The 21,443-nt window shown below is 49.0% G+C and overlaps 1 protein-coding gene across 2 annotated transcripts in view; it reads left to right on the top strand.

The window, feature by feature from the left end:
- Positions 1–21,443, top strand: part of VAV2 (vav guanine nucleotide exchange factor 2) — an 88,509-nt gene that overhangs the window by 43,632 nt on the left and 23,434 nt on the right. For both annotated transcript variants that reach the window (XM_088525332.1, XM_088525331.1), the window contains exons 3-5: positions 12,694–12,752; positions 17,585–17,653; positions 21,020–21,122. In XM_088525332.1, coding sequence (XP_088381458.1) covers positions 12,694–12,752; positions 17,585–17,653; positions 21,020–21,122 — 231 coding nt within the window. The remainder of the gene's footprint in view (positions 1–12,693; positions 12,753–17,584; positions 17,654–21,019; positions 21,123–21,443) is intronic.

The following is a 21,443-nucleotide window of genomic DNA, read 5'->3' as shown; positions in this document are numbered from 1 at the left end:
GTTCCTGCTCTATCCATGGCACTCGCTGATGCTCTGCTCTTGTAGGGCTGCTTATGTCTCTCCCCCCAAAAAATAAAATAAGGGTGCAGATGCTTGCAGAGGTGATGCTGAACCCAGCATCCCGGCTGGCATCCTGGAGGAGTAACTGGCCTTCAGTGTTGCTCATCCCTAGGTTCCAGTTCAAAGCTTTTGCAGAAGTGAGCAAGCCAAAAAGGTCTCCTCTTTCTAGTTAAAGATTATTAAAACATAGTTATGTTCATGCACATGGATAATGGAACATCTTTCTCTGTGGGCCCTAGGGTCAAAATAGACTTTTTTAATGTTAATTTTGACAGTGCAATTTTTTTTTTTAGATATGAAAGTTCCCATTCTCCTCATAATCAAAGTGGAGTAAGCCCAGCAATATGATCATCTTCATTAAAATATCCAGCTTATTTTTGCTGCCTTTTTGTGAATAGATAATGCAGTGAATCTCAGGGTCTGCCCTGGAGAGAGGGCTGTGGGTGGAACCATCAGATGGTTAAAAACAGATGGCCTCTCTAGTTGTCTTTTTTTTTTCTGGCATCAAAGATCATTTCACTTCAGATCATTTGACTTTCCAATGAAAAACTGGAGCTGAAATGGCAGCTGGAGAACCGGGATGCGTTCTGCCTTCTCTGCTTGGAAGGGGAGGTTGACTACAGCTAGCTGGATCCTAGGGATCCTTCTTGAAGAAATAACCACCGCATCAACTTAAAGCTGTTCAGTTTTTGCCCTCAGCTTGAAGGGAAAGGGAATAGCAAGGTGTGAAGGGCTTTTTGGCAAAACAGCATGGCTGGACACCTGCGCGATGGACGTACCCAACACGGACCGGGACGTCCTCCAGGTCTGCGTCCGCTCAGACCTTGCAGCGCGTTGGGTGGCTTAATGAACAGGACGGAAGCCAACTCCTGGATCTGGAGGTTTTCCACTCTTTTCTGCCTGAGGGCCTTTTGTAATCGTAATGAAAAAGAAATCCTCCCTCCCCATCCACCTATCCTTTATTGGAAGTGCTCAGCCGTCATCTGCAGTGACTTTCTAATAAAAGAATGTCTCTTAAATGGAGCCCTGGAGAGTGGAGCTGCTTTACAGGGAGCTGTTTGAACTTGTTTCCTTGCTGGCTTTTTAATATAGTTTAATAGAGTTCTGGTCCTTTTCCTGCATAGTTTTTTTCCTCATCACAGCTCATCGCTTCCACTCTGTTGTCTTGCTGTCAGCCAGCTCTGTGCTGGGAGGAAGGGGAATGACTTGGGAATGGCAGATCTGGGTATTTTAGATATTTAAATCGCAAATGCAAAGCCATGAATGGCTCAACTCTGTCCAGGTGGTGGAATGCTCTGCAGTTAAAGCACTGGTAATGAGTGTTTGTAGCACCACAGGCGCTTGCTTAATAGGTTGCAGGTTTATTCCGCGTGCTTCCTTGTTTGTTTATTTATAATTTTATTTTAAGCTTGTCATGAAGTGCCGTATCAATTGCAGACTAATTGCACCTCGATGTACAGTGCTACACAAGAGAAGCTTGCATTTCAGCTTGCAGATATATGTGTCCCAGGGCGCTCCATGGTGAGAGCTAAGGCAGAACTGCAGGATACTGCTGGAGGGACCAGCCAGAGAAGCCCTGGAGGGATGTGTATTTGCATGAATCTCCTGGATCCTGGCCCAGGATCCACACTGGAGATCGAGGTGGCAGATAAACCCTCCAGGGTCATCTCAGAGATGCTCTTGGAAAGACATGATAGGAGGCCGGTCTGGCTCATGGGATTTATGGACAGAGCTTCCTCTTCTAGTATTTCGTTTAAAATTCCCATCTAGGCTTTGGAAGGTGCCTCGCATTGGGATTGAAACCCTTTCCCAAGACACGGGCCCTGCGGAGCCCAGATGGGCAGGGACGGTCCCCAGGGAGCCCTCGCTGCTCTTCCCACAAGGGCACTTGAAGGAGAATCCAGCGAGAGCTGGGCTGGGACCGGACATGCCCATTCCCTCGGAGACCCTGGAAGTGCTTTTGGCAGCAGTCGTGCAAAATCTGCGGGGAAAGTTGTCGATAACGAGACAGAGATTGATCCGAGCGCTGTCCTCTTGGAGCGAGCGTCACTAAGACGGATGTGAGGATTTGTGTGACATTATTCGTGTCCCGGCTGCCCACAAACCCGTGCAGCTCCACTGACACACGATGGAGCTGGGTATATGTGTGTAGCCGAGAGGGTTCATTTAGCTGCATTTGATTTCTCTGGTGTTTTTCCCTTTCCTGCGCCTGGTTTCCCACCTTGCATCATGACCCTCGCAGTTTGATTGGTGACGTGGAGGTTTGCCGTGGTGGCTTTGGCAAGGTCACCTCTGTCATCAGGGTGCCAGCCTGGTGACACAGACGCCGTCATTCGCCCTGGGCAGTGCGTGTTCCCAGGAGGACATCCCAAAGGAAACGTCCAAAGCTGGAAGGCAGCTGTGGAGGCATCAGGAAATGAAGGCTGTGCTCAGCCAAGTCATTGAAATGTCTCCAGACCTGTGGCTCTAATTGCTGTAGATGTGCCCCGTCACTTGGTCATCCAGCACGAAGCATTTTTCTGATTAAGACTGGAGTGATGTTAATGCTCTCGGGAGCTGGGACAAGGAAATCCCGTGTTTTAGATGGGACAGGGTGCACATGGGGTCTCCAAGACATGGTCTGGAGCCCGGGTGTGCTCATGAACCTGGCATCTCCGCGGTGGACAATCCTTGAGCGATTGCCATAGGAACCGGGCATTTTCATTTTAGTGGCTGATAAAATATTAACGTTTCTGCCTGGAAATGGTAATTTGAGGACGTGGGCTGCAGCAGCAATAGCCCCTCTGCAGGCTGGCTTCCCATGCTGAGGTGTTTGCAAGGGAAAATTGGTGTGGATGTGGGGAGAGAGCAGGCATGGAGCTGCCCTGGCTCTGGATGCAAAGGCAGAGTGTGAGATGCACCGAGCTGGGATCACACTTTTTATGCAGACTTTTCTCTATACATAGTTTGGATAAGTGATAAATAAAAGCCTTTTTTTTTTTTTAAAAAAAAAGAGTTATTTTGGCATAGGGCAGGTCAGTGGATTGCTTTTAACCACGGCTTTACAGATACCATTACCACGACCTGTGACTGTTCATTGCTGATAGTGCCCATGGTCGGAGCATTAGGAAGCACTTAAAGAACACAGCTCCAAGACGGTCAAGCGAGGACAGCAGCTCGTCCTGACATTTCTGGACACCCAGCACTGCTCACTGAGCAGTCATACCATTCCCAAACTCCATTTGCAGCCAGGGAGAGAATTTGCTCCATTTGACGTTTTCCTTGCAAATATAATTCCGGGGCAGGGGGAATACTTGCATAAATATACATACATTGTCTAGCCATCGTTTTTCTTCCAGTCACTCAAACATGTGATTTTATTCCTCCAGCTGCAAAGCCAAGCATGCGAGTGTTAAATTGTTAAATAAGTCAAACATAATTATTCAAGTGCCCCGCATAATGTGTTTCAGAAGTGCAGGATCGGAAACCCAACACAGTGCGCACGGGTAAATGCCTTTGCGGGGATTGAGGTCCCAAAGGGAATGTCATTTTGACAAGGAGATATTTTCCTTTTCGTGCTGCTGCCTGCCCTGTCTTGATGCTTTCGTGGAAGCCGCGTGCAAGTGCAGTTGATTTTGATAAGGAATTATTCAAACCTTTAAGATTCCTCCCCATGGACAGACTTGCTCTGATGAAGTGATACAGGTTCAATGTTGAAATGAAAGCTCTTTTTTTTTTTTTTTTTTTTTTTTTTTGCTCTGTGTAGTCTGAATCCGTTATCTTTTTGCTGGTGCTGTCTAATGCACTTCTCTGCACTCTAGGCAAGGTATCCATATCTGGTGAAAGAAGATCTTCTGCGTGAAGAACACCTTTAATATCAAATGGGAAAATACTTTTTAAAAAGTGACTTTTGTTTTGCCTTTTTGTCCAAAAATGGGAAATATTTTCTTTGGAAGTTTGTGGGTTCAGTGTCAACATTGTGGCTTTTTAATTCTTGGACAGAAATGAGATGCTTATCAGTATCTTTTGCAGCAGAAAGCTGTGTTTTCTCAAAGCTTGGGACAGCAAGAAGGGGATTTATAGGGCTGAGCCTTTTCTTGGGGAATCTGCATGAGTGTTTTTTGCAGCAGGGGTTCTCATAGTAGATGTCCTGCACAGCGGGGTTGGTTTGGACACGACATCCCGGGGGGACATCAGCGGCATCCCGTCCCTGCGGAGCTCTCTCTTTCCTCCGATGCAGTTTTCACGTTGCATGCTCAGATCCATCGGCCTGTCTGCTTTCCGCCTGCTCCGCGTTCGCTCAATCTGTTCATATTAATTTTTAAACGGCGCCGCTCCAGCAGCCGGCGACGCCGACTGCGGAGCTGCCAACAAAACGTCCCGGCCGGGGATGCGCGGGGCCGCGCTGGGTTTTTAGGGTTTTCGACGCCGTTTCGAGCAGTCCTGTGTCCGCAGGCGCCTGCGGTGGAGGATCCGTCCGGGGAATCCACCCGCGTGGTGCTGACGGAGCTATTTACATTCCCTGAATTATTAACTGGAAACATCACGCCTGATTTCTCTTTTCTTTTTTTTTCCTGTAGGCAGCCAAGTTCTAATCTTCTTTTCTATATTTTTTTCATAGCCGCACGGATTTGTTAGGTCTGAAGGGACCCTTAGATCATCTCATCTCATTCTCTGTACAGTAGTGGCCGTGGAAACCCATCCAGCTCCCCTTCCGCCTGTAATGTGTGAGCTGTGACGGATCGCATCCCATCAAGGGAGCCAATTTTTTCCAGTGTGTTTTAGTGCAACGCTTTTCTAAGGCACTTTGCAAGCGGGTTTCAAGGGCTGCGTGCTCCAGGCACCCACATAGCAGCAAATGTGCTGTCTGCGGAGACAGCAAAGACTCCACTTAGCGCATCTAGGCAAATCAAAGCCGCTTTTACGGGTTTATTTATCCCTGGTTACAGCGTACGAGGAAGGGGACGTAGTTTCTGACTGCGATTATCCCAGGGAAGCTCCACGGAGAATTGCCCATCCATCAGGGAGATGCTCCTGCCTATCTGCAGAGCCAGGAGGTTCAGGTCCATCAACACAAGTGGGATTAAGTCGCTCTTGGAAATTTGTCCTTTCCTGAGCCAGGCTCTTCTCCAGTGCCCCGTGATGCCTCTAGGTAGTCGTGCTCTTGAGGAAGTTGCTTTTCGCTATTTTAACAGCTGTTTTTTGGGTAACAAATCAGAGAGGAACTGATGGGTTGTTTTTGCAGTATGGATATTATTGTGGGGAAACCCCCTTTTTTTCTTAACTGCATTTTTATTTCTGGAAGGCTTTCAACAGCTGTTTTTCTGGAGCAAAGCAGAAAGCATACACCAAAAAATCAGTTTTCTTGCATCTTTCCTGAATGTCAGGTTCTTAGGTAGCTTCTTTCATTTTTGGGGCTTTCTTCCCCTTTTCTTTTCATCTGGCCCTGTGAAAATGGAAATGCTTCTTCCAGGTGGAATCTGCTTTGCTTGGGAAGCTGGGGATGCCCCAAGGAAGGTGGTTCCGGGTGGGATTTCTGCTCCAAGTCCCTCCGGCTGTGAGGATGTGGCAATTCCCAAACAAATGCAAGGAGCCCGAGGCAGGGCTGGACCAGGCTCTGCAAAATCCACAGAATTGGCTTTTTGCCATCATCTCTATTTTTTTTTTCCTGCTACTTTTTCCTTTAGCAGCTGGAATAGAGAGGAAGGGAAGTAAGCCAAGGAGAATTTCACTTTTCCTTCAGTAGGTAAATGACCATTGCGCCAGTGAATTGGTTTCATACGGATGCTTCCAATTTTCTCAGTGCCTACAAAGCGTTCATAAACCTCCTCTCTTCTGCACTCCATATGGTGTGGGATTTTTTTATTATTATTGTTTTTTCCCTGATGGCCCGACTCCATTTAAGAACACTGTGGAGAACTGAACTTAAAGGTATGTGAAAATCTGCTGCATTTTCTGCTTACATTCAGGGCCTTGATCAAAAGGGATTAAACTTAATAGAGACTTAAGCCAGATTCTTGGAAGCAGGTTTGGATATCCATGTTACACATCTGACTAGCTGGTTTTTTGTGTGGTTTTTTTCCATCTGTTTTCAAATCCAATCAATACTGGGGGATGGGGAATGTGCACTGCGGAAATCGGCTTTCGCCCCCCAAGGTTAAGGGGTCCTTCAATCAAGGCCATGTGTCAGCTTGCAGAACCTGCTATTTTTAATTACAAGTGCCTGTTCAAGGCCGAATTTTGGTTCGGGGACACCCGTTCATGCAGCTTTGCTCATCGTGCTGCTCTTGGGTGTCTCATCTAGCGCTCTGAATTAACCCATGGTGCCTCCAAGATACCCAAGGAGGGATTTTGCTTGGGGATTTGGGCATCAGGAATTACGGATTGGAGTTGATGAGGACCCTTGAGCCCCTGCAGTGTCAGGAGGGGATGAAGAGGTGGTGGAAGAGATGGAAACGGAGCTAAAGCCGCCTTGATGCAAACCTTCAGCAGGGGCAGTTAGTGGCTGGCTTTGTTCATGCACTTAAACTAGTCTCTCGATGAGTTTCCTACCTGCACGTTGCCTCTCCCTTGCAACAAAAAGCCAGGAAAGAAGGGAAGCGACGCATCCGTGCAGCCCAGCAGGATCATAGCAAAGTATTTCCAAAAGTATTTCCAACCTGCCGTGCAAACTTGGAGGCAATGTCTGCTTGCAAAGGGGAAGTGCAAGGTGCCTGGCCTCTGTTCCCTTTGCCTGTTGGGCAGCTGAGTATCCAAGGAGACGTTTTCCTCAGAAAGCAGATTTTTCTGGGAGGGAGGAGCGAGGCAGGTGGGGGAAATTGCTGAATTGCACAACCCTGTGGTGCAATTTAGGTAAAATCTGTAGGACTCACAATGCATCCGGGCCTGTGTGCATTAAATGGGGGTTGTACTTCCCTCCTCCCGAGGAGCAGCCCGTGTCCCGAGGTTGATCACGCATCCACTTGGCCAGCTTTGGTCCTTGCAACGCTGCAGCTGGAGGAGCTCAGCTCAATATTTAATGAGCACCGTCCTGCAGAAACGTGAGATGGGCTCTGCTACCCTAAACCCGGGGATATTTTACCCATTCTGGACTAGTCGGTTGGGGTCGGATGAAGCCCTGGCGCTGCAGGGAGGTGCAAGGCTGCGTTGCAAGGCTGCTCCTCCCGAGCACGCGGTTTCGGTAGCGGGACCGGGTTTTGGAGCACCCGCTCCTAGACTGGACCGATGCTCTAGGCCCTCCTGCCCCGCAGCGCAACTCGGTGATGCTTTTGGACTGCTCTGAGAGGGAAACGGAGCTCAGATCGTCTCATCTCTTGAGCCCATCCGAGAAAACCTCCTGTAGCAACCCAGGTATGTGGGGGCTGTACCCCATTACCTCAAAATTTGCAGAATTATTCTTTTCCTAGTCAGGGAATGTTGTTGTTTTGCAATAACTGCCCCATGTTGTAATGGACAGAGCACGAGAAATTATGTCAGCCCTAAAGAGCTCAAAATATGTTAGAGTGATCCAAGGGCTGAGTGTTTTTACCCCTGGAAATGGGCAGAGGTTTCACTGGTGACTTAACCGGGAGCACATTTGGGTCCCCCAACGCATTATGTAATGGTTTTAATGCAAAGTAACGCCAGGTTTAATAATGCTGTTTTAAAAAGAGTTACTGGAGGTGAAGCTTTCTGGGACCAGGAGAGGTGGCATGTGCAGACGGTGCCATTGCCCCTTCTGAACACGGTCCAGGGGGGCTGACGGCATCTCAGTGTCCTTATGGAGAAGCATAATCCATGGCGTATCCGATAGGGATTCGTGGGAGTCCCGTAAGGACACGGTGGCCACAGAAGTGCCTAAGTTTGGTGCATGACCCTTGTGCCCTTGCAGGGCTGGTGTTTCGGGCAAGGTGCTCCCAGCTGCCAAGTGCATCCGCGCTGCTCCGCGCTCGTTAAAGGCCTTAACCTCATTATCTTGAGAGGTGCAATCGCTTGTCCTTGGCGCGCGGCTGTAACCGTAACGTGGCCTGACAAGGGCTCCCTGGCTGTGGCTAAGAGGTCTCGGGGCCGATCTGTGTCAAATGTTCACTGGGGAGGGTTTTAACCCTTTCCTGTTCCCGTGGCCAAGAATGTTTCCAGAAAAGGAGCCACACGCGTCTAGCCTTCCTTGCTGGATTTCAGGAGCAAAATTCAGCTCTTGCACCTGATTTTTCTGCTCCTGATGGGCAGACTGGGTGCTCTAGCCCCCAGTGAGGCAGATGGTCGTGACATCTTCTACAAACCTCCCACCAAACTTCTGTCTGGTCTCTAGGACTCTATTTACTGCTTGCTTGAAAACAGTATTGAATGGCAATTCCTGCTACAGTTGTGTTTTTCTAAGAGCAAGGGAGCAGCTACCTGAGCAAGATGCTCAGCTTTGTGCCTGCTCCAGCAAAAGGGTTGTGATTCATCCGGCGGTTGTGATTCATCTGTGATCCGGGGAATTGGCGTTCAGGAATCCAGGAAGCAAAACTGACATCCTCGGATGCCTTCCCGTCCTGCCCAGTTGGCAAACTGAGGGCAAAGGCCTCATGCCAAGCTGAAAGAGCAGCTTCTCGGGAGCTGGTGACTCGCCAGGGTTGATGTGCCTACTGCTGGGTTGTATCAGGGAGCCGTTGTGTGATTTCGAATCCTTTTTAAGAATAATCAAACAAAATCCACCAAAGTGCCCCCCAAACGCTGCTTGCAGCACCTTGTTTTCCAAGGCAGGGGGAAGGAACCTCTGCAGACACCTTTGAGGAAGGTCTGTCTGCTCTGGAAAGGCTTAAGCCAGTCATTAAAATGGTTAATATTATTTAACAAGTGTTCCTCAGCACCCGGCTCGGTGGAGTGAGGATGCTGGCCGCAGGAGAGCATCCCTGCATGGGAGAACCAAACAGCTCTGAGAGCGTCACCGAGTCACTGCTCATCCTTGGTATCCAAAGGAATAAGGCAGTGCCAAGCCTTGGCTCTTTCTGCTTTGCAGGGACTGCTGCTGTCCCATCACAGGGATTTACAGCAATGGTCTTATCGGATGATTCAGCGCTGCGAGAGTTGCTGCATCAGGAGATGGTGATTTAAGGGATTCCCTGTGACATCCATGGGATGCTCTGGTGGCCATAGCCTGGGCTGTGCTGCAGCTGGGGCACAGCAATGCACTAGTTGTAGCTTTAGCATCTGCTGAGCTCCCTGCACGTGTGCAAGAAACCTTGCAGGTGCTATGCAATAGGCAGGAGTATAAATAATTGGTCCAGAGTGAGGTCTAGACCTTCACCTGGTGCTTGTGTTTTGTGCAGTTTGTGCTGGCTACGGTGAACCATCGGGCAAGCGACTTCCAAACTCGGGGCTGATGTGAGTGTGGTGCTAACTGGAGGCTGGGCATGTGCACAGGGAGCTGGAAGCTTCTCGTGACACATTGGCTTGCAAATAGTGCGTACGTGGTGCGCCTGGGTGCAAAGTGCTCCCAAATGGCTCCAGGTTTATTTTCCCCATCCGCGGCTGCGTGGGCGGAGAATGCACAAGGTGACCGGCCACCCCCGAGCGTTGTCACCTGCAGCAGGACATGTGCAGGACAGTGAGCAGACTTGGCACGGCCGTGTGTGCAAATAGCTCTGCACCTGCAAACGCCGAGACCGGGCATTGCTCCGAGCCGGGTGCTTCCCGCTGGCATCTTTTAAAATATTAATTAAACCTGCCACCCAAGAAGAGGGAGTGCAGAGATGGGGTGAGATCGAGGTTTCTGTTCAGGCTGAGAGCTCCTAGTTTGCTTGGAAGCAAATATTGACCTGTTCTGGGGACGTGTGCGCTCGCTGCATCCCTTGGAACGACCTGGAATCCCAGTGGGAATGCATGGAGATCCAAGCACGCTTGCAGCACGTAGAAAGGTTGGGGAGTTTCTCGTATGCAAAGTGTTTTCCAGCCCAGCTGGCTCTATTTGTTTTCTCAAACAGCGAGAGGGTTTATTTTAGAGTTTTCTAGATGCACAGAGATACTGCCAGAAATAAACAATGATGGGGGAAATAGAAGAGCAGTCAGTATAATTAATTATTTTTGTTTTGTTTTAGTTTGTTTTTAATTCTTTAGGAAGCTCTGGCCTTAAGGAAAGGGAAAATGGGTTTTCTTATGGTGCTGTGAGGTTTTATGATGGTGGGGCTTGTTTGTTTGTTTGTTTGCAAAAATCCCATTTCTTTATCCAGCCAGGATCCTTGCAAAGGGACAAGTGAATGTGAGGAACTCAGTTTGGGACTCATAATTTGCTTTCTGGGAAACTTGGTGATTTCTGAAAGCGGGGTCTCTGAGACGCTTTGTCAACATACCAATGGGTAAATGATCAACTAGATCAATTTGGTCTAGCCAATGTGCTGGAAATAAAAGGCAGGTTGGGATGTTGGGAATGCCAAGCAGTGTCCTTCACCTTGCATGGGAAAATGCTATTGGAAGCACTCAAAGTGGCCTCATGCTTCATGATTTTGTGCTGGCTTTGGGAGGGGAATCCCAAAGGACTGAACTTAAGCAATAGTTAAGGTAAATCACAAGTTTTTGGGGGGGATTTTGGGGAGGTTTTGGTTTTACTGCCTTGTGAAAGGCCAAACGGCTTCTGCATTGCCAAGCTGCAATAAAACCTCAGTGGGGTATAAATACCCCCAGAACTAGAGTTTCACTTAGTGTCAGACCTCTGTGAGTTGCATTAATGTGTCCTGATGTCACAGATCGAACCATGAGCCCCAAACGAGGTCAGGGACCTTCCATGCTGCCCGCTGCCTCTCTGCACGGTGCATGGTAGAAACTCCCAGCTGGGAGCTGTGTTTCTCAGTGAATAAGATGCTATTTTAGCAGGGAAAATGAGACACGGTTTAGCAAGCACTTAAGGATTTGCTTAGTTTGAAGAAAGTTGTTGAATCCTGTTGAAATGGAGAGGATAACCCGTGCTTAAAGGCTTCTCTGGACTGAACTTCTTGCAGGAGCTGGGGCTTCTCCCACTCCCAGCTCACTGGAGATGCTGATGCGAGGCTAGAGCTGGATGTGGGGCTGCCCAGGCTGCTTTTGGGAAACTATGGGGGCTCTTGGGACCTGGTTTCTCCTAAAAAATAAAATAAAATAAAGGATCATTTTTGCATCAGTACCTGGTGATGATTAGGTTGGAATTTAGTTGCAGACAGCAGAGTTGTGCATTGGGGTTGCTGCTGCAGCTGGTCCTGGCTTTCATGTGCCAGGATGTTGGGAGATTTGAAGGGTTTCACAAAAGAGCAAAGCAAAAATAGCTGGTGTCGCACGTGGCCCGCTTTTCTCTCAAGTTTCCCTGGAAATGGAATGCAGCGGTGAGATTCGTTAACTGATTTTTGTGCTTTATAAGTCTAATAATAGAGTATGGAAGAGCTCATTCCGTCAGTCTAGGGCTTCCCTCGGAATATTTTGGGCAGCTGGGATGTCAGCCCCGCTCTGTATCCCCCCACGCACGGGTGACGCATCCGCAGGTGCCGCGTGCGGCCGATGAGCCCTGGAGCCCTTGGGATGCTCGAGGGCCACGTCACAGCCCTCTCCAAAAACAGAGCGAAATCAGCCCTGCTGCTTTTGCAGGTGGGAGATGGGGAGTGTTGGAATAACCTCCCTGAAGTGGTTTTCCTGGCTGTTGTCACTTATTTTTCCAAGGGAAGGTCAGCTGTATTTAAACGTGCACATTAAAGTGACAGCTGGAGTGTCTGTCCTTTAAAGCGCTGGCGTGGGGGCATCCGCGGGCAGGCGAGGAGGCTTTGGGGGGAGAGAGGAAAATCCCCTCGTTTGCTCTGGAGTCACTCCCGTGTCACGGTCCCGCTAGTGACATTTTATACCAGGGAGAAACTTGGCCGAGTTTCGACTTTCGGAGTCTCATTTGAAGTGTTGAATAATTCAGCATCTCTGCACTCGCTGCCAAGGTCCCCTGCTAAATGCCAAGCGGGGGCAGAGCCTCAGTGGCCGCTCGAGCTCCTTTCCTCCGTGTTGAGACCCAGTGGGTCCCTGTGAGGGGCTCCGAATTCCAAAGGACACCGAGAAAAACCTTCTTGGAGCATCTCATGGAAGGGGGAGGTAGCAGGAGGGTGGGGGAGAGGATCAAGTTTTCTGCGTTACCTGAGAATCCTGCGTAGCAGTTAAAATGTAAATAGACCAAAATGGGGATTTTCCTAAGAAGGTGATGGCTCTCCCCTTCCTGGCTGCAATGCTGCTGGAAATATTTCACTCTTGAGCCACTTTTGGCTGTTTTCTGCTAGGAAAAACAAGCTTTCACCTCTAACAGGGGTGATGCATCCTTATTGAAATGCAAGAAGTCGAAACCTTTCGATGTCAGTAGATTTGCCTCAGTAAGCTCCTCTTGTGCAGCAGAAGAGCTAAGGAGTTGGAAACCTTTTGGAATAAAATGCAAAACAGGGCGATTTCCAGAGGTGCTGAGTCTTGCATAAAGCCCCCTCGAACCCGCCTGGATCTGTGATGAGCTGCACGGTGCCGTTTCCTGGGATGGAGCTGCTCCCGGGTGGCCGTCCCCATTCCCTGGGCACGGAGCACACCCGCTTTAGCCGATGTCCATGGATCCAAACGCCCCACCGCGAGTCCCCACATTCCCACCAAAGCTTCCCATATTTTCAGTAAGCACAGCACAGTTTTCTCTCTTTCTCTCGTTCCCAGGTGATATCTGCGGTATCCAGGCTCTCCTTCCACAGTATTGCACAAACGAAAGGAATTAGGTAAGATCCTTGCAACGTGATGCTTCTGATAATGTTTCTCTCCCTCCTCTGCATTTAATCACATCTGGCTGTGGTTGTTATGGCTGGGGCTGTTATATCGGGGTAAACAGCTGTCAAGGGGGCTGCCTTTGGGTGCAGGGTTCGTGCAGAAGCACCTTGCTAGCTGCTCAGGAATACTTTTTAAATATAGTTTTCCTTCTGTGCATGTGGTTTTTTTTTTTTCTTCCCCTCCCAGTTATAAAACACACTTGTTTTCCTCCACAAACTGGCCCCAGTGCTGTGCTGGGTAGATAGGGTGCAGTCCAGCATTGGGTCAAATGGTAAAAACAGCAAACGCCGTCTCTCCCGTTAGCTTGAAAACGTCGCATCCCGTTGCCACTGGCCCTCGTTTTTGTCTTTTGTTGTTGTTTTTAATTAGATGGTTTCTTGCAACATCGTCAGCAATGCAGTCAGTTGGGATGGAAGCTGGACTGCTCTGGGCTTCGGTCCTGTAGCGTGAGTGTAGTTCTGCTCCAAACAGTGTTTTAGTTCTAGGGCTGCTTGCACGATCATGCAGATTAAGAATAAAATAAATCCCCAAGGCTATTATTTGTCCTCAAATATGTTCCACAGCGTACAGGATAGAAAAATAAAAATGAATCTTGTGTGTTACTCGGGGAAGAAAGTCATCTTGCTGTCTAATAATTTCTGGATATGTGAACCTTGCCAGAGAAGCCCTGTTTCATGGAGTAAATCAGATAGCTATCGGGATAGCTGGGATGACAGAGTGTTTCTTCTGAGGAACAAGCTACAAATAGCAAAACATGGCAGAAAATGATCCTGAATGCAATGTTTTGTTTGCACTGCGAAGGTTGGGCTTAATATCTTGCAGCTGTAGCTACAGCCCATGCTGTGGGTTTTCTCCTCCTGCTCTGCAGTAATTTCAGTTATTTTGGATTTCAGATCTGCTTTGGGAAAACAGTGTCGCCCTTCAGCACGTTGCTGTGTTCAGAAATGAGCACCCTGCTCCGTGCCCGTCCTCGGCAGCCTCCGAACAAGGAGGCTTTATTTTACATGGAGCAAACTGGGATTTTTCCACTGTGGGCCTGACTCATGGCCAGGGCAGCCCGTTATCCCCTTCCTCAGCTGGCACTGCCCGCGTCCAAGTTAGGCGCAAGAAGAAATAAATACAAATGTATATATATAAAGCTCTGCAGCGTGGACTTTCCTCCCCTTTCCAAGTATCCTCTAGCAAAATTGTAGCTCTCCAGAGGGCCCCGAGGATTTTTGGTGCAGGTTTCAATGGACCGGGATTTTTTCCCATGGAAGTTTTCTTGGCGAGCCTTTCCTCCGGTGAGAGCAGCGAGGAGGAGGGTGCTTTTCATCTCCCCGAGATGGGTGTTTTTCTTGGAAGCGGGAGTTTTGCAAGCAGGAGGCTACGGAACGCTGGCTCCTGCTGCCGTCGTGCGTTTTTAATGCATGCACTGCAAAGCCATCCCAAAACGGGAAGGCGTTAGCGTGTTCAAAGGCCCTTTCCCAAGATCCTTAATCTACATCAATCCTCTATATACGCATTGAGCTGCCGAAGTCACTTTCCACAGAAGACCATGTGTTTAATAAAATATATTTTAAAAATATTTGCAAAGGGAGAGGGGAAGGGTGCACAGGTGTGTTAGGAGCCTGTGCAAGGGAACTGCCTTGCAGACGCACGCGGTTACTTTGCAGAGTGGTCCCAGAAAACTCTTCCCTGTCCCCAGTTGTCCTTGTGGTCCTGAACAGACCTGGCTCGTGTGGTCCTTGTAGGGGAGGTTTTAAAGGAGATGATTCCTGTGATCCAAGCAGACCTTCCTGGGAGGACCTTGGAGTCCCAGGATCCCCAGGATGGGGATGCAGTCCCAAAGTGCACGGCTTGGGTTTTCAGCTGCGATATCTTCAAGCCTTTTGCCCTTCCTTTCTGGTGAGTCAGACCTAGGCCTAGCGATTGCTCATGCCCTAACCCTGGGGGATTTTTCCTCCTATTTTTTAAAAGATTTTTCTAGAGTCCCCTTTTGATTTCCTGCATCTGTTATTGTCAGAGCGGAGCTGGAGCGAGCAGAGGATCCTGCCGCTTTCCCAAGCTGGTACATGAGAAATCTTTTTTTTTTTTTTTCTTTTTTCTTTTTCTTTTTTTTTTTTTTTTTTTTTTAAGCGCGATAATGTGTTGAAACATAAAATTATACGAGCTGTTATTTTCTTGTCTCATAGCCTCCAGAAACACTTGGTTCCGATTTGAGCTCAAGATAAACCTGGGTACGTAGCTAACCCTTGGGCACTGCACACTCGATTCTCCTGCAAAACCATCATCTTTGTGTTATCCGATTACGCCGCTCGCTGCTTCTCCCCCACCAAATTTCTATCCGAATTAGTCTTGCGAGAAGTTTTGCAAGTTCCAGACCACAAATGAAAGCAAATAATAATTTTTCAGGGGACTTGTCGGAGAGTTGGCTCGATTGGAGGTGGTGCTTTCCAGGGATGAGTCATGTAGTGCAGCGGTATGATTTTAATTAAATTCAGCAGCTTTTGGTATGCTAGGAAGTGCCTCATTCCGGAGGGAGGATTGAGACCGCTCTGACACAGAGCTGGACCCTTTGGGAGTCGCGATGCCACTGGAGCATCTTGGTCTTGCCCCATTGCTTCCCTTGAGAGGCTGCAGTTTAGGTACCAGGTGACAATCGCTCTTGGGGACATTCGCCCGTGTCACACATGGGATCGATGCCACTTGCGTTTGGTTCTTTGATCTCTGCTAACACGTGGGTTTTGTCTGTGGAGGAACCTGCAAGGCTTGGGATGCCCAAGAGCCTCTTACAGCAAGGCGGGAAGTTGCTTGGGGTTTTGCTGCTCATCCGAGAGGGATCAGACAGGCCCAGGCTTGGAGCATATGGATTACCGGGTGCTTTTAAGGGATGCTGGAGTAAAAAGTCTAGATCTTAATTAATGATAATAAATTAGAGGGGTTTTCCAATGCATGCAAATTTACATTGCAAAAGTGTTGGGTTTTGGTGAATTCATCATCCTGGGCTCTGGCACAATGGGATATTCACAGTCATTCTCCAAAAATGCAATTAATATTATCAACTCGCAATGCATCCGAGGGTGTAAAGGCATCTCCCACACCGTTCCTGATCTTCTAAATCAGGCCGTGCAGCCGGGTCCCCAGCAGCCCCATGGCCCTGGGGACATTCCCGATGGGAGCAGGGCTTTTCCTCCTGGCCGCTCCGGTCCGTCTCCGCTGGCCGCTCGAGTGGAAGACGTCGCTCCGAGCCGGGCGCCGCGCGGGAGGCTGATCCGATGGGAAGCGGCAAAGGCGGCCGCGTGCTGCGTAATGGAAGGGACAGGGCTGGGTGCGCATCCCGGGAGCGCCGCGAGGAGACTGGAAAAGCGCCGGGATGTGTTAAAAACGCGTTGCGATAGGTGCGTATCGGAGGCTTCCTATAACTGACTCTGTGACAGAGAATGAACGTTTGGCAAAGCAAAATAACACATATGGGTGTAGAGGGTGTAAACCAAAAATAGGGAGAGATTTCAAATAAATTCCCTTCTGTGGAGGGGAGATGAAGGCGACTTGCTGCAGTGTGGGGAACAGCTGGGGGCCACAGCGCAAATCCAGGGCTTTCTCCAGAAAAAGTCCTTCAGCTCCGCATTGTAGCTGCTCCATTTAGCAAATGGCTCCTCAGTGTGACTTTCCTTTTAATTCTTCCTTATTTCAGCCATTAGCTGCTATTGCACAGACACAGGTTATTAATTCCTCCTCCGCCCTGGCTCGTGCTCCGGTGCTTTGCCCGCAGCCAAGGTGAAGTTTTCTCCCTCTTTGGTGTCTCCTTGTCTTACAAAAGGATTTTTATCCTAGGAACCGATTACACCTCAAGCCCGGATTTGTGTCGGAAATGCATTCTTGTGATTTTTAAATTCTTTATGATCCTCCTACTTCTTTCTTTGTGGTGTGGTGAGCGCTGGCAAAGGGAAGGGGCAGAGATTAAAAGCAGGAGGAAACTTTTGGAGAAGGGAGCCCAGTTTTCCCGACTTTCTCCACCATGTGCTCCAGGAGCTGCTGGCCTTTTTGTCCAGGGTTGACATGGCATTTGCATTAGTCACCAACCGCTTGGGGACAGCGGGGAGAGGAAACAGGGACACGTGGCTGTGTTTGATAAAAGTCCTCCGTGTCTCCCCTTTTCTCACTGCACTTCTGTGCTCTTCAGCTTCTCTCCAAAGTGTGGAGGGTTTCCCTGAACATCTGGCTCCAACAGATGTTGGGACATCCTCTCCTGTGCCAGGCAGGCAGCTGCTCCTCTCTCCTAGGCCTTGATGGCACCTGGGCTCACCTAAGCCTGGTTTGGAGACGCAGGAGAGGGAAAAAGAGGAGGGAGAGGGCAAGTTATTGCAAGAAACCATGTCCAAAAATAGCAAATTCTGAGGCTGGCCAGGCTGTGTATTAAATCTTTCAGGAGAGGCAATTTATTGTGAAACGGGGAGGGTCGAGAGCAGAGGGGGAAGCTTGGGGACAGTGAGAAGTTCCCACATTCCCAGTTCTGCTCGGCCGCAACACGAGCATCCGACAGCGCCGCGCTTTCGGCAGGGCGATGCCACAGCCCGCCCTGGCGCCGCACCAGCAATAACACATCAGATTTAATTAACACAGTTGTTTTTTTCATCCCCTTCCGACGTTATTTGCTGGTGTCTTCTCGGGAGTAAATGCCTCCGTAGAAACAAGGAGGTTTGGGCTGAGGATTTAGCCCTGGGAAAGCCTCGAGGCGATGCTCCAGGTCGGGCTGGTGGGTCAGGAACACCAGTAACGCTGTAACTCGTCTCCTTCCCAGGCCTTTCCCTTCGGAGGAGACCACAGAGAACGATGACGATGTCTATCGGAGCCTGGAGGAGCTGGCGGAGTAAGTGGGGCTGCCTTGGAGAGGGAGGGTGTTAAAAAAAAAAAAAAAAAAAATAGAGGATGGGGGGATAAAAAATAGAGGATGGGGAGATGAAATACAGCAGGGGGGATGAAATACAGCAGAGGGGCTGTGCTGTGTGGTCTGACGTCCCCAGGACTTGGGCTGTCCCTTCCTGGGCCAAATCCCCTCTTTAAGCCCGGGGTACCGCTTTCCAAATCCACCCTGGGTCCCGTTCAGGGTCATCCCCCGGCTCTTCTGGGAATGCCGAGGGCTTCCCGCTTCTATATTTATCCGTGTCCCTGGCGCCTGTGCTCTGCCTTTCCTCAGCCGTGGTGATAATATAACCAGCTTTTAAACAACCTTGAACTAAAATATATATGGTGAATGGCTGGCCCTATTGGAATCCAATGGCAATATTCCTGTCGGCTCCTGCGGGGCTGGGAGGTCTCTTATAAAGTGCAGTCTGTTTCATATGGAGAGCAAATCTGCAGGGGTGGATATGTGGCTTATACCGTTCCTCAACATAAATAATAAGGCTTCTTAATCCAATGAGTTCCTTATGGCTTCAGTTATTACAAAAGTAAATCATAAGTTACCAGGACACGGACCAGGCTATGCCAGGATTCCCAGCTCGTGGTTTGGTGCTCACCGCTCCGGTTTAATAAATTCCAACTTACATGTCGGTTTCTCATTTTCCCAAGGGAGCTGCCACGGGAAAAGCGGTCTCCCAGACAGCAGCTTTTTGGGCAATTCGTTGCTATAATAAAAAGCTTGGGATAAATGTTGAGCTGGAGCAAACAAGGTGTTACGGGGCGGCAGAGCGGGCTGAAGTGTTTCTCCAGTGCGCTAAAGAAACGATGATGAATAGGGGGGCCAAGCCGCGATGATAAGTTAGCTGCCACTTTTCTCATTATTTTTGCTATGTTGGAAAAAGCACACATGCCAGTCCGTTAAATAAATGGCTCTGTGGTAGCAGACATTTAAGCCGTAGCAATTGCAAACACGTTCTGTCGTCTTTGTCATTAGTTAAGAGTTGAACGTGTCCTGCTGGTGCCGCCTCGAAGATGGTTCTAGTTGCTGCAAGTGTTGGTGGTTTGTCTTTAAGATTATCGGGTGCCACTTTCAATGGAGAGTATGTGATCCTGGGCGGAATAGGTGGGAAAGGGCATTTTTTCTTGCTATTTCCAAATACACTATCTAAGTCCAAGGAAGTTTCCAAAATCTCAAGCCCAGGGGCTGCACCACACATCTTGCACTCCCTCGTCCCAGCCTGGCAGATGTGCTGCAAATACAGAACTTGTGCTCGTTAGAGACCGTGAATGAGGGGGTTGCTTGCATGAGCTGCCTATTCATAGCTCTAAGTGCAGAGGAGGGATGAGAAAAGTGCAGGATTGCTGGGTGAGGTGGAGATGGGCAGAGCCTTCCAGGTCTGCTGCATCCCCAACCCTCCCAGCCACAGCGCTGGGATCAGGCTTGGTTGTCCCGTTTTGGCTGCCTCTCCCTCGTCCCCTTCCAAGGGCTTGGTGTGGTCTGATGGCCCCAGGACTTGGGCTGAGCTGGTTTAGGACTTGGCAGAGGAAGAGGCTGGTAGAAACTCATTGACTTCCTCAACTCCTGGAGCAGCTTTTTTGTTTTTTTTTGCATTGAGATCCTTTGATGGACCTGGAGCTTCTGAGCTCTTCATTTTTTTCACCCTCCTCGCCAATGATATTGAAAATGGGACATGCAGCTTTAATGCAGCAAGGCGGACCTGCTGCAAGAGGATTTTCCACCCATGCCCGAGCCCCGAGGTGGCCGTTCCTCCAGGACAGCACTACGAGCTCAGCCCCACACCGGTGACCACCCAGGGCTTCATTCTTCTGCTCTCAATGGGCTTTTCTGTCCAGCCAAGATGCTGCTGGGTCAGGACAGCCCAAAGCTGCCTGTTTCCATCCTAATAACCTGATTGCAAATGCTAGCTCCAGAGGGAGGATAAAATCCCTCTCTGAACACAGAGCTGTCAGTGAAGCTCCCAATCCTAGCAGTAGATCATAAGCTCTGATGCACAGGGGTAACTCAGTTTCTCCTGGTTTTATTGAAGGAGTAAATTGCCTTTCTTTTTAGTGGGGAAAAAAGATGCAAGGACGTGGCCTTCTGTGCTCAAGGGATATTTGCTATTTTTTTCCTCGGGCATGGAAACAGAGATGGAAAGGGCACTGGTGCTGGTAGGAAGGGGCACGCAGGGCAGGAGTTTGCCTGTGTTGGTGATGCCTGCAAGGTGGGGTGCATCCGATGGGGCCGGAGCCGCAGCTCCAAGGGCTCTTTGCTGCATTCGCACTTGCTCCTGGCTTCCCCCTTCTTCCTTTCACTCCTCTCCCCTCCAAATGCATCCAGACGGGCAAGCAGTGCCCGTCGCAATATTAACTCCAGCGTGTGGTTCCTAATGACCCTCTACGCAGAGGAATGATGTATGGAGAGGCAGCCGGTGATCTGAAAGGTGCACGCAGGAATGGAAGATTAATCAGGAACGGGGAGTTACTTGCTCTGGATAAGGAGAGGAGCTCAGAATATAAATATTGGTACAGATAATAACGGCGGCAGCGGCGCTAGGAAAGGGGAAGATGGATCGCCGGCTATTAGCGGGCATTATTACAACAGCTGCAATGTATCAGTCTGGAAGAGCGGAGATGATACATCGTGCCAGTGCGTTTATTTAAACCTCCCAAACTTTTATTAAATAAATCTGTTCCTCAAAAATAGAGAGCTGCATTTAGAAGAGAAACGGAGCCCGCTTTGGCAAATACACGTGCCGCTGCCACTCGGTGCTGATTGTGTAACACAGAGATAGTGAGTGTTACAATTTGAGTGGAGTTTTACATCTAAATATGTGTATGTAATTAATACTTATGTTGAAAGAGACAGCTCATAAAATATCGCAAAGCTTTTTGATATTTCAGTGTTTCACCCCGTCCTCATCCCAGAGCCTGACTTGATCAAGAACAACTAGCAATCCGCACCTGTAGGTGCAAGCTCTAACACTATTGTTTTAAATTATTATTTATTATAGGTTGAATTTTCAAAAACAGTCTATGACTTAGGTGGTGCCCCAGGGGCATATGTAGGGACTTCAATGAGTATTAAGTACCCAAAACTGTCAGCTTTGCATTAAAACTCGCAAGGGCAGCTCCGGAGCCCCGTGATGGCTTCATCCAGCCGTGTTGCAAACGTCCATGTGCATTTAAGGAGCATGAGGTGTCTCTAGAGTCAGACCTTTTTCTCTCTCTCTTTCTTTTTTTTTTTTTTCTCTTTTAATTGTTATTGTTATTGCCCAAACCAAGCCAAGGCGCCCTCTTCATCATCACTAAACCCTTCTCCTTCTCATTCCAGCGAGCATGATCTGGGGGAGGATATTTATGACTGTGTCCCCTGTGAAGATGAAGGCGATGATATCTATGAAGATATCATCAGAGTGGAAGTTCAACAGCCCATGGTAACAATTTATATGCATTTTAAAGCTATGGCTTGGCAGGAGGAGAAGGGGGAGGATAAAATTAAATAAATATTTTGCCAGTGCAGAGGAATGAAGCAAATCCCAGTGCACCGTTCCCCGAGCCAAGCTCCTCCTGTTGACTCCCAATGAGCCCAGCCTGTCATTCCCGGGCTGTATCTATGTCTTCCCAAACATCTGGATTCTCCTGGATGCCATGACCACTGCTGGAGTCCATGGGGAGCATCCGAACATGTGGCCACAGTGTTTTTCTACCTCAGACTCCTCTCCTCCTCTTAGCAAAAGAACTTGTTATTAGTATAA

This window comes from Tinamus guttatus, unplaced genomic scaffold (genome assembly GCF_059628265.1).
Source record: "Tinamus guttatus ecotype Peru unplaced genomic scaffold, ASM5962826v1 Tinamus_guttatus_pri_ptg000226l, whole genome shotgun sequence".
Classification (NCBI taxonomy): domain Eukaryota; kingdom Metazoa; phylum Chordata; class Aves; order Tinamiformes; family Tinamidae; genus Tinamus; species Tinamus guttatus.
This window is presented reverse-complemented; position numbering and strand designations above follow the sequence as displayed.